Below are 13,447 nucleotides of genomic sequence, written 5' to 3'. Positions count from 1 at the left end.
TATATCACAGCTATAATGCTGTTTGCACAGCACAGTTAAAGCGCAACATAACACTGGAGAGAAATGGTGAAGGGCTGACTCGCACGGCTTCAGTTTGACAGTACTGAGGGAGGGGGAATTTTAACTCCTCCTACCTAGGTAAAGCCAGGCAATGGGATAGAGGGGTTGCAGGAGGGGAGGGATGCAAGAGGGGAGGCTGCAGTTAGATAGCAGTAGGGCAATTACCTGCTTGATTCTCATGCTTGCTGACCTTCATTAGTTCCCAGTTAAGTGACAGCAACAACTTATAGCACCTTTAACATAATGAAATGTCTCAAGGCACTCTACAGGAACATTATGAAACAAAGCATGACACCGAGCCACATAAGGAGATATTAGGTCAGAGGGCCAAAAGCTTGGTCAAAGAGGTAGGTTTTAAGAAGTGGCTTGAAGGAGGAAAGCTTTAATTTTCAAATTCTCAGTCCCTCCATGACCTTGCCCCTCCCGATCTCAGTAACCTCCTCCATCCCTACATGCCTCAGAAATCTCCACACTCCTCCAACTCCGTCCTCTTTACACATTTCTGAATTTAATCATTCCTCAATTGGCAGCTCTGCTTTCAGCTGCGTGAATTCCCTCCTGAAACCTCTCCACCTCCTTTAAGGTCTTTAAGGTGCTCCTTAAAACCTACCCCTTTAACCAAGTTTTGGGTCATCTGCTTAATATCTCCTTATGGGGTTGGTGTCAAATTCTTAGTAAAACACCTTCGAATATTTTACTATGTTAAAGGCACTATATAAAATCCAGTTCTTCTTCTTGGTGTTAAGCTGCGATTTTAATTATACTGGTTTTTTTTTTGGTACCCACTGTTGAAAAGATTGGTTCTATAGCATACCTCACATAGAAAAGTGTTACGTTTATCGCAACATTTTGCTCCCTGACAATTTTATCCCAGCTTTTCCTGAATCCTGCTAGGGTACAGTTCCAAGGACTCCAACAGCCCCCCTAATATCTCAGCCAAGCCTACATTCTTCATGAGGGAGCTTAGTCAGCATTGACAGATTACTGTGCTGGGAAGTATCATGGTGGAGCCAGAGCTGGAGCTCGATCCTGTTCCCAAATGACAGTGACACATGAGCAAAGTTCCACAGCTGTTGATGGACTACATCCCTATCTCTACCCTGATTGGGATTGGCTAATTCAGAACATTAAACTTGGGATCTTCCTAGTCTGTATCTTAGTGGAAAAATTTACGCTCATTGGGGAAGCCAAGTAAACAGCTTGACACCTGACAGACGGGTCTATGCAATACATTGATATAACAAAAAATCTTTGGATGTGAGCATCACTGGCAAGGCCAGACTAACACGTTGTTAGTTGTCTTGAGAAGGTGGTGGTGAGATTCTTTCTTGAACTGCTCAAGTCCATGTGGTGCATGTACTGTACTCCAACAACGCTGTTAAGCAGGGAGTTCCCAATTATTGACCCAGTGACAATATATGTCCAAGTTAAGATGCTGCATGGCTTGGAAGTGAACCACACATTTTCACTGATTAAAAGAGCCTGCTTGTCAGATGCCTCCCAGTAACATGCAGCAGACAGGTTTTGCTGTACAGTGAGGAGATGTCAATGCAATTGAAAGCTGGATATTTTTGTCAGCAAGTCACTGCGATGAAACAGTGCTCTAGATGTTTGCGGTGCAGAGCACGCACTCTGCATTATCAAGTCCTCTACTATGACTAGTTTGCCTCCTGACTCATGGCTTACCTCTACGGCAACAATTCCAATGGAAAACCCATCAAAAGAAAAACAAAAACAAAATCTTATTATTCCTATCAGCTATCGGCCAAATTCAGAAATTTGGAACATTTCTACAGTTGCAATCAGTCTGGAACAGCAACAGATGGCGCTGCATTCTGCCCATATGCTCATCCAGAATAAAAAGTGCAGCAAGGCCAAGGTTTAGAAAGTGAAATTGTGCCAAGGAAGTCTGCAGATTCCAGATGCTGAGGAGATTATCTAATCTTTTTTCCTGGATATTTTGGCACACGAGCAGCACTTCTGTGGCTTCTCACAGTTCAGGAAAAAAGTATAGCAAACTATTAAAATCCCAAGTATTCGTTACCTTTTCAGTATGCACAATTCAGCTGCCAATGCTTTAGCAAGGTATTTGCAACAGCACAGAAAGAAAACAATTACTAGTGTTTAAATTTGAGATAGATCAACAGCAATCATGCTGTAAAACCCCTTTGAATGGCAAGATTAAATTAATTAACATTTCCATATTTTCAAGATTAAAAGTCTCATATTTTACACCAATTTTAAAAAAAAATATATTGCTGCAAAGTTTGCAGTAAATGATCCCAGTAGAAGGATTGTGTTATTTACTCAGAATTGGACAACACTGAGGATGGAATATTTGCATCAGGTGGGTGTAAAAAGAGAAAAAAAAATGTACTTGAGATTGATTTTATCTGTGTCTCTTGCCTTTCCCAACCTACTGTATGGTTAATGAGAGAGACATGCATTTTAGTTAGGATTATCTAAATTAAAATAGGACCATTATTAGGCTTTAAGATTAAACTGAATAATAATTACCAAAGACGGTGAATAATGACTTTTGTAAAGCATCTTGTTTCAGAAACAAGACCTTTTTTGTCGGGGAGGGGGGTTGAGGGGGTAGGGGGAGGAAAGTAATAAAGGCGTTACAGGCCAATTAAATGAAATGTTCACTATAATGAAACTGGAAATCACTGCCTATCTTATCACAGCGTGACAACTGCACGCCAAGTGTACATGAAGTTCAAAGGGCGAATTGGCAACTTTCCATGGCATTTCAACTTACCCTACTTACAGCTCCACTGGGCACACCTCCAACTACTTCCCCTCCGAAAGCAAGCTGTGATGAAAGGATTTTTAGCCCTAGAGGTCAATAGGGTCAACGTGAGGGGAAAAAACATCCTGGTCAGAAAGGCAACTTGACAGGAGTCAAATTGAGGACATGTCCTCGGGGTGCAGTCCATCTCATCCTGGCCTTTTTTATCAACAATTCGACTGCTGAATTTTTGTCGATTTGGTTTAAAAAAAAAAGACTGTCAGAACTACAAGCAATTCTTGGCAATAAGGTTTTTTTTTTCCTTCCTTTAACTGTATTTTAAAATGATTTACTTGACATTTCCCTTTGCAGTGATATTTTTTGCCCTGACATACTATTACTGATATTTATAACAAAGCTGCATCGAATTTGTCTTTTGTATTAAACGGGTCCATTTTTCTTTATGCTTTAAAAGCCTATACTTCAGATCATATATGGGCTAGAAAGGAAGTGAGCTAGATAGTAGCAATGTGCCACACAATGGGTGATCGAACTATCAAAAAATAACAGAACAACCATTAAGTTATCTGACCACCAAAAGAAAAGGGTAGATTGACAAAATGCTCAGGATTGCTTTGTTGTGGAAGGATTAAATTCTGGAAATATGCACCACAGCGTACATGCTATAAAATCTTCTTCAGGAAAAAGCATGCTCCAGCTCAGTGAGCACATCAAAGTTAAGTCTAGGCTCCCACATAATGAGCCCATATGCACTCTTCTGAGCTAACTGTGCCTTAAGGCCTAATCTGTCTCCTTTTTCCGCTCAGTGTTTTCCTTTAAATGTGCTTCAAATTTTCAGATGGAATAACTGGAAACGTTCATCCACACACTGCCACAGTCTGGTTTGTAAAGTTTGTAAAGCCAGTTGAAAGACAGCTGAAGGAAGTGAACTGTGGGAGGCCTACCTGAGGTCTAAGCCTGCCTCCTTCCACAACATGTCCATCAAATGTAGAATCTGCAGAGCCAGCATGTCCTGTCGCAGATCTGAATACAAGGAAGAAAGCAGCACAGGTTCGTGGGTTATTTCGCAGTGTGTGGCAAATCTGTACATAATACGAAGTTGTATTAGACTATTATGCTTAATGAGCCAGGTCACAATTTTGTGTAGATTTTAACTCCCATTTTTTATAATGGCACTCAATTCTAATGAAGTGCAAGTTGTCTCATACATAAACAAGTTTTCCTCATGTGCAGCACATCCTCCTATTTTTGTCTCTCAACATGCATCATTAATAATTCGGTTGTAGAGCAAAACCACTGTATATGTTAGGCAATAATGAATCCATTATGCCAGAAGAATTCATTGGTGTGATGAACATTCACTCCCAAAAAAATACATGCCACACGCACTGTGCCGATGAATGTAACTTTACAAAAAGTGTTTTCTGTTCTCTTGATTTCACAATGCCACCTTCTATTGCTGAACAACAGAAACTTTTCATAATTGAGTAAGACATTCTTAAGCTTTAATTTTTAAAGTCTAATAGAGCATTCATAAAACTGGGACAAAGCTGATGGTTGGATAAAAATACAGAAAGAACAAACATTACATAACTGCAATTCTTTCATGAGCTGTTGCACTTCAAGGTAGCTATTTAATTCTTGAATCAATCATCAGTTAAGCAAGTCCAATCAAAACTTATAATCATTCATCACACTAACTGGGTGGGGGCAATGAAGGGAAGAGTCTTTGGAGACACTGATGTTTGTCTGTCATTGCAAATACTTATTACTGCATATCAGTAAGTTCAGATAATTCAAGGATGGAAGCGAAATACTGAAGATGCTAGAAATCTGAAATAAAAACAATAACTGCTGGAAAAACTCAGCAGGTCTTCAGAGCGAAGAAGAGTCAAACAGACTTGAAATGGGAGAGACACTGAGACCTGCTGCGTTTTTCCAGCATTTTTTGTTTTTATTTCAGGTAATTCAAGATTTAGTTTCCCTGTAGGTTTAGTCGTGAGTGAGCTCCCCAATTGAAAAGCTGGCAATGTTGCAAACACATTGGTAAAATAAAAACATTATTTTCATCCTCTGCCAATCAACAGTCAACAATGAAATGTTCACCACATTCTTCTATAGTTTTCTACCACCAGTGCTGTTAAATCAGTGCGGTTCTTTTACATCGAGCTATTTTAAAATTACCCACTATCTTACATTTTAAAAGACTGCAGAAATCCTACTTTATATTAAGAAAATGGACAAGTAGGTGGATTAGCAAATTGGTTACCAATAGTTTTTGGATCACTCAGTACAAATGACAAGCAGATTGGAGTGCCCTTGGGAGAGAGGGAGGGGTTATTCCTGCATCTGGCAGCGCCCACCTGTCTTTTAGGTTGCCTGAAAGGTTTCTCCTACTGCTTCTTTACATTTACAGCTTTGGCTCACACTGGATAATAATCAACTATAAAACTGTGGTAACCACTTACTCACTATCCCTTGCCCAATCTCACTTCCCCACAGACCAATCACTAAAACAGCAGTGTCAAGAGTTACCAGCACTGTCCCATCTAATATCTACTATATTATAATCCCAGCAGTTCATTTCTGCTTTTTTACCCCTTGATTCCAAGAAGTAGAGCTAATGCTGTGCTGCTTATTACTTGTGGCAGTGCCCAGTGGGTTCTGATTCCGCAAAGCTTCACTAGTTACCCTTTTGGAGCACTTCTGTGAAGGACAGCATTGACACAACACAGCAGGTTTTACCCCTTCCTGTGCCTCTTCCCTCTCATTTCTCCCTCTCACAGCTGCTCGTTTAAATTTTTTCTCCATAGGTATCGAGGGAGCAGTTTAACTATTTGGATTAATCCAATCCTGACAGCCTCTTGTCACTTAATTTCAACAAGGATCAAAATTCTGATATCCGGGAAGAAAATGTGACTTTGCAGGAAGACATGTATTTTCTTCTAGTGAAATGAAAGGTGTTGTCAGTATTCACTAAAATTCTCCCAACCTGAATCATATACACTGGCACAATCAGTAGAGAGGAATTTCTTTTATAAAAAGTCATGCTGGGGGGTGATTGCGGGGGTGGGGAGTGGGGTGGTGGGGTGGTGGTGGTGGACCAAATAGCTTTATGGCTATTCCTTTCTTTACCCAAGAGCAAACTTTCTGAATTAAAATACATTATTTGTAAGGCAGTGGTCAAACCCAACTTCTTCATCAATTAAAGAAATTAGCTATGTCCACTCACATTTTTGGTTCTATTCCTGGATTATACATCAGAAGATTGTACATGTCATGTCATCATGACCATATCAAATCAACTGAAAAGTGGTGGTTCACTGATGCATCACCCAATGCTACTATTAAAAAAAAATTGTGATTACAAAGGTTTTTCTGGGGCAGAGAGAGGTGCAAGCAGCAATCTACAGGCAAACCAGCTGATCTGTTATCTCTTTCCCACACTAAAGCCTCTCCAAGCCTGTCCCCACTGGATGCCAAACGTATGAGGATTTTCTTATTCAGTGAGTTAGATTCTTTTATGCTAAAAAGTACTGTGTACCTGTATTACAGTGCTGTCAGCTCAGAACCAATTAAATGCAGTTAATCACCAGCAATGCCCACATAATCCGACAAGAGAAATCAGAAATAAATTCAATAGAATTGCAAGAGTGAGAGAGGGAACCAATTAATCTTAGCACACTGACAGTAATCATTCTTATACTGTATTCTTACACTTTTCTGCTGTATTTGGTTTACAGTGTTGCAGTTAATAAAAGCAACGTAAGTTAAATGAGGTGGTGCTTCTGCATCTCAAGTTATTGAGGCCCGCCTGAGCAGGTGGGTTTTCTTGCTGTAGTCTCCAGACACGGCAGTAAAGCAGCAATTAAACAGTACTGCCTCTGGTAGCACAGGGCATCATTCAATTTTTGACTATCAGTGGGCTGAGCAATCAGCTTCCTGGATGAAGCTAGCAATGTGAATTCCTGACTGCTGGTATGTACCTAGCTATCAAGGGAGTGGCATGACTACCAGAAAGATAGTCAAAAACTATGACTTGCAAGTTTGCACATGCACCACTGCTTGACTTACTGTTTGGAATCCACCCATTAATATAAATTGGGCTGAATCCTGAGCACCCGCTTCCTCCTGAAGTTTTTTTGTAATGTAAACATATCATTAAAATTACACGGCAATTTAAAATAATTAGCCTCACCACTTGTAAATTTGGCTCAGAATTGGAAGAAATCTCACATTGGCTAAGTGAGCTTAGATATCATCTAACATGGGGGCCTTGAACGTATCTTACAGCTGTGTAACCTGTGAACCTTTATTCTCTACTACTGGCCCGTGCAAACCATATGACCCACCTTATTCATGCATACAATGTACACACTTGTCTGCAAGCATGCTACAGTTTGGACTGCACATTGTATATATATATGTAACCTCCTTTTGCTCTTTTTAAATATTTTCAGCCACAAATAGAAGAAACTCAGCAGAAGTAAGATTGGTAAATTGCTAAGAGGGTGACACCTTCAAATAATTCCCCAGAATGAGATCATTAAACCGCTTTGAACATGTTCCAAAAACCTTGTCTTGTGAGCACTCATAGGAGATTAAAAATATACAATCACGAGTCTTTATAAACAGATAATTCTAAAGCATTGTTCAGCACAAGTTTTTCAGCAAGACTGCCTGACAAAACAACATGTGCAAACTGTTAATATTTTGGGCCTTTACTTTCAAAAGTCTAACAGTGGGCAAATCTTTCGCCCCAAAATCTGGAAGTGTTGCTTTTCCATTATCTGTTCCCACATAAGTGCTTTATCCAAGGGTTTAATAATTGCTCCATTTGTAGTAATTGTTTACTACATTTAGTGTTATCTCATGATAACCTACCAAACATTTTTCAAAATAGTGGCGATTACCTCATTAGTTTTTAAGGTTAAAGCAAAGAATATCTTAATGTAAAATTAAATTATACAGTTGATTGCCCATGCATTGCACATAGGGTATTTGTATGTGAAGGTCAGAGACATGGTCAGTATTTGTGAGAGAAGATTTGTTCAGACAGAGATTTTGATGGGTAAACTCAGTTAGTAAATTCTCATCACTGTTTTCAATTTTTTCCACGGTCTTGCCCATTTGCTTCTGTAAGCTCATGCAACCCTACGACCATCGGAGGTCTCTGCACTCCTCCAATTGTAGCCTCTTGCGCCTCACAAATTTTCATTAACCCACCATTGGTAACTGTGCCTTCAGCTGCTTAGGCTCTTAAGCTCTTGAGTTTCATCCCTCGGCAAGATTTTTAACCACTACAAATCAATCTCCTGTGGCATTCATCACAGGAAATCAAGACCAAGGGCTGAATTTTCATCTCCCAACACTAAGCAAACTGCGTAGGGAGGATAAAACAGAAGGTGTGTGGGGCTGCATTTTTAACCTTGCCCACCACCCGTCATTTCAACAGGTCAGGAAACGTGGTGGGTCACACCTGATGCTCACTTAAAGTAACATTAGTTTCACCAATTAAATGCCTGCTGCATATTCAAGATTCCCTGGCATTGTTATTTTCATGGATGGGTTCCTGAAGGTTATGGGATCCACACTAGGTAAGTCAGTTTGTGAACCCTGGGGGATGGTAAGAGACCACTGAATTGAACAGCACTGTGTAAGGATTCAGATGCATTAGAGTTCTTTCTTCAGTGGATAAAGCGCGTTTTGCTTTCCACAGTATGGAGGATCATATATGAATGTACATAAGGGACCCTGTGATTTAATTTTCACATTGATGTAATATCCTGACATCTGCTGAGCCTTTGAAACATTCTTCTAGTATCCATTAGGTACAGAACCAATGGGCCATATAACAAGGCTGCCCTTTTGAAATGCTCATGAATTTTTTAAAAAAACAATAAGGCATCCAACATTCCCTTTGAAAATAAAATTCCCCCTTACATTCTCATAAAACTATCAAACACAGCCAGTGAAAGTCCCATTGAAGTCCTCTTAACATCTCTGAATCTTGTCCAAATAAACACACCGGTATTGAAAAACTGCTTCAAAGATGCTCATAAAAATGTCAAACAAATAAAGCTAGCAGTCCTTTTACAACTGTAATAACTAAGCCCTTAACGGTCCAAGTCCATTAGTTAATCTTCGAGCTCAGCCAAACATTCATAATGAGGCAAAACAGATGCCTAGTCACCTGTTCAACCTGCTTTTGTTAATACAGTTGCTGATGAATGCTTGGCTGAGCATGAGCATTTCAAAGACTTACCAGTGTTACTATATGGTTCATGAGTACCTGGTAGACACTGGGTGAGTGGGCATGGAGGATGCATGGGGGCAAGGACTGGGCGTGGGAGATATGAGGGGGCATGGAGGATGAGTGCTAGAGGGCCTAACAACCATGAATTGAACTTGGTCAATGTCCCAGTAAATGGAAATAGGCCTTCTAACCTACCGCCTTCATCATCCGCCTGCCTCCGTTGCTGTCTAGGGAGGTGGTTGCCCTGACTCTAGCCCGCACCCGACACCCGGACACCAAAATACCGGGTGAATGAGCGGACTTTTAGAAGTCGGCACCGCAACGTCATGAAATGACTCACAGTTCCCAAACTGAAGATGAAAATCCTGCCCCAATACTAGCCTTCAGAAGAAGTGGAGTTAAATTGTGGTAGTATAATTATACCAGGACAAAGGGTGAGCCACAAGGCTACAGGCCAGCCAGGAAGGGTGGGAAAAGGAGGAAAAAGGAGAGGAGGCAGGCAGAGTGTAGAAGGCAGGAGGCGACAGGGGGATGAGACAAGGGGGTGGATAGGAGGAGGGGAAGAGCAAGAGAGATAAAGGAAGATAAAAAGAGGGAGGGGAAACAAAGATGAAGAAGTCAATGGGTAGACACAGAGATGGATGGAAGGGGGGGGGGACAAAAGTGGAAGGGTCAGAGTTGGACAGCAGTAAGGCAGGGAAGAACAGAAGGCAACCAATAAGTGGAGAGACAGAAAGTGGAAAGAGAAAGCAGAGTAAAGATGAAATAAATAAAGTGCTGGAAATACTCAGCAGGTCTGGTAACTTCTGTGGAGAGAGAAACAGAGTTGACATTTCGTGCTGAATATGACATCTTCAGAACTGAAGGCATGAGGATGGGGAGGACAGGGATAGTGGAAGCAGAAAGGTTGCTGGCATAGGGGAAGACAGAGATGGAGGATGAATGAGACAGAGACAAGAGTGGAAGGAAAACAGGGGGCAGAAAAAGGATAAATCTACTTTGCAAATAACATAAGCTCAAACACTTGAAGCAGACTGCAAAGACGTACCATGTCTGAGCAAAGTATTTCCTGACACGTTTAAAATTATTTTTCACAAGTTTCTATTTATGTCTTCCGTTCCTACTTCGCTGGCTCACTTTGAAGTAATCTGGATAAGCTTCCCTCCTCCCTTAACCACTTTCTTTCTAGACTGTAAAGCTCAAATCTCTAATCTTTTCTCATAGTTCATGCCCTTTACAACTGGGATCAGTCTTGTTGCTTTTCTCTGTAGCCTTTCCAACATGTGCATATCTTTTATGTGGCACAATGATCAGAACTATGCTCCAAGTGTGGTCTGACCAGTGTATTGTAAAACCTTAGCAGAACTTATGCAGAATTGTATTCTACTGTTCTGGTTCTATAATTCTAGCATTCTATTAGATTTATTACTTACATATTGAAGATAAGTTTTCTATTGTTACTCCCATATATCTAAATTTCCCTGTGCTGACCCAAATCTATTGTGAATTTTTTTGACTAATGTTAAGTTTAATTTGTCATTTCCCAGCCCAGTTGTCTATAACCGTCTAACTCAGTCTAACTCATGTTGGAAATATTTAGCTGTATTCTCTTTCCATTTAACCTGTGGCTTCACTGAAAGAAAGAAGCCACAGACCATATACATTGAATACAATACAATGGTGCATTTCACTGGGAATTATCTTATATAGAAAAAAAAAGTTGGTCAGGTATTTTTCTATCCTTAAAAGATGTTTTTACAGCAGATTTTGATAAAAAAAGATAAGAAATTCTTAGCCAAGTTGGCCTATATTGGAACTTCAGATGATTTGTAAATGCTTGCCTGTCAAAGATAAAATGGGAACAGTAGCCATAGCTTAAAGGAATCCATTTTGATTTGTGTAAGTGTTGTAAAGTATTTAAGTGGTCTTAAATTGCCAGCTCCCCTTTTTCCTTGTGTTATTTGAGCATTTAATAGTGTCCTGGTTAAATAACAGATCTACAAATGCTTGGGTTCTTTGCTGAAACTGGTCTGGAGGCTTTTTATATTTTGAAAATTTCAGTTATGCAGGTCCCCCAGCACTTCCAAGAATGAATTTTAATTACAATGTTATGCTACTAGGAAGTGAGTGTCATCATCTCACAACCAGCTTGAATGATGGAGGACTATAGATATTGGCAGCAATCCAAATATGAAATGAGGGGCTTGATCGATAAATTAATAACATTTAGAATAGATGTACAATATTTACTTTTGAATGATGAATATGCATAGAAACAGGAGGTGATTTTGGACAATACCCAGTCTGAACTAACTACCCATCTCGTGCAATAAATCCTGATCCGATGGTTATTCCATAACTTTGGTTAAAAAAAAAATCTGATTCAGCCTAAATCAGTATATGATTTCACTCATTCTCTGCTGTCCAATTTGCCGTTGTCTCTCTTTGGTCTCTGTAATTTATCATGTAAACCTACAGCGTTAATTTATTGTGGTAAGGAATGTAGGCCTATTATAATTATACTTCATAAATGTTCCGGTGCATTTTGGTGAGGACAGACAATACAAGCTAAGTGATACTAAGATAGCGCTAAAGGGGTGAGAGAACGTGGAGGTGTTTTTGCAGCCATCTGATCCTGGACTTTATAATTAGAGGCACAGAGTACAAAAATCGAGGAAATTGCTAAACCTATGCAAAACACTAGCTCGGCCCCAGCTGCCCAATTCCAGGTATCACACTTCAGGAAGGACATGAACGTCTTGGAGAGGGTAAAGAAAGATTTACTAGAATAGTTCCAGGGATGGGAGTATTACAGTTACTTGGATAAACTGGAGAAGCTGGAGTTGCCATACGTAGCGCAGAGAAGGTTAAGAGGAGATTTGATTTAAAAGGTTTCTAAAATCATGAAGGGTTTAGATAGAGCAAGTGAAGACACTGGGCAGGACTTTCGGGTTGTCAGGTCGTCGGGCAGGTGCGGCGGGCAGGCCCTGGAGCAGCAGGGAAATGGCCCACCACTCACGATTGGCTCCCGACCGCGATTTCACTGGCTGGCCAATTAACGGGCAGCCAACGTGAAATGCGCGCTGAGAAGCTCAACGCCGCCAGGGCGGGGGCAGGAGGAGGGGGAGCACAAAAGTCTGCGCGTGCATGGGGGAGCGTGCACTAAACGCCCCCTGAGGAGGAGGTGGTGGCATAGTGGTATTGTCATTGACTAGTATTTCAGAGGTCCAGGGTAATGCTCTGCGGACCCGAGTTCGAATCCCTCCAAGGCAGATGGTGAAATTCGAATTCAATAAAAAAAATCTGGAATTCAAAGTCTTATGACGACCATGAAACCATTGCCAATTGTTATAAAAACCCATCTGGTTCACTCATGTCCTTTAGGGAAGGAAATCTGTTGTCCTTACCTCGTCTGGCCTACATGTGACTCCAGACCCACAGCAATGTGGTTGACTCTTAAATGCCCTCTGAACAAGGGCAATTAGGGGCGGGCAATGAACACTGGCCTAGCCAGCAATACCCAGGTCTCATGAATGAATTTTAAAAAAGGCAGGGAGCTGATGAATTTTAAAATCAAAAATAAAGATTTTGAAAATCGGGAACAAATGACCCACATAGGACTCAATCACATAAATAGAAACATAATAAAAATTATGTCAAACGTCTTTTTTTAAATTTATGTCGGAAACTTCATCCTGCCCATGGATGAGGTTTCCTCAAAAATGCAAAGGCCGCCTGGCTGATTCAACCACCCACCAACTATAGGGTTGGACGGGGAACAAAGAATAGCAGTTAATTAATACTTTAAAGGCCTTAATAGGCCTCTTAATTGTCGATAGGCATGCTGCCGACTCTCACGCGCGCCCGCCGGCCGAAACATCATGCGAGTGCGTGATGACGTCGGGATGCTCGCCCGATGTGATCGCGCATTATCCTCAGGGAGATGTGTGCTATTTTGTGCGCATGTGCGAAAGAGCACACTCTCGCATTTGGGGACTCCCCCCGCCCGTACAGGAAGCGCAAAGCGCTTCCCACCGGGTATCACGCTGGGCGGGCCTTAATTGGCCCACCCACATAAAATGGCGGCGGGGCCCACTTCTCCGGCGGGCATCGGCTCCCCGCCCGCCGGAGATTAGGTTGAGCCCGCCCGCCCGACAGGCAGAAAACTCTGCCCAATGTGTGGTTAGGATTTGGAATGCACTGTTCGATTTACTGGTGGATACAGATTCAATACTTGCCAATATTATGATAAATACTTGAAGGAGGAAAATGCAGGATTATGGAGAAAGAGTGAGGGACAGGGGACACACATGAAAGAGCCAGCACTAACTCAATGGGTTGAATCGCCTTCTATGCTGTACTGTTCTATGATACTA

The 13,447-nt window shown here is 41.1% G+C and overlaps 1 protein-coding gene across 2 annotated transcripts in view; it reads right to left on the bottom strand.

Moving 5' to 3' along the window:
- The window catches only part of pik3cb (phosphatidylinositol-4,5-bisphosphate 3-kinase, catalytic subunit beta), a 200,074-nt gene that overhangs the window by 12,807 nt on the left and 173,820 nt on the right, over positions 1 to 13,447 (bottom strand). For both annotated transcript variants that reach the window (XM_078563678.1, XM_078563679.1), the window contains exon 18: positions 3,760 to 3,838. In XM_078563678.1, the coding sequence (XP_078419804.1) occupies positions 3,760 to 3,838 (79 nt within the window). The remainder of the gene's footprint in view (positions 1 to 3,759; positions 3,839 to 13,447) is intronic.

This window comes from Cetorhinus maximus, chromosome 19, assembly GCF_964194155.1.
Source record: "Cetorhinus maximus chromosome 19, sCetMax3.hap1.1, whole genome shotgun sequence".
Taxonomy (NCBI): Eukaryota; Metazoa; Chordata; class Chondrichthyes; order Lamniformes; family Cetorhinidae; genus Cetorhinus; species Cetorhinus maximus.
Note: the sequence above shows the minus strand (reverse complement) of the source record. Positions and strands in the feature narration are given on the sequence as shown.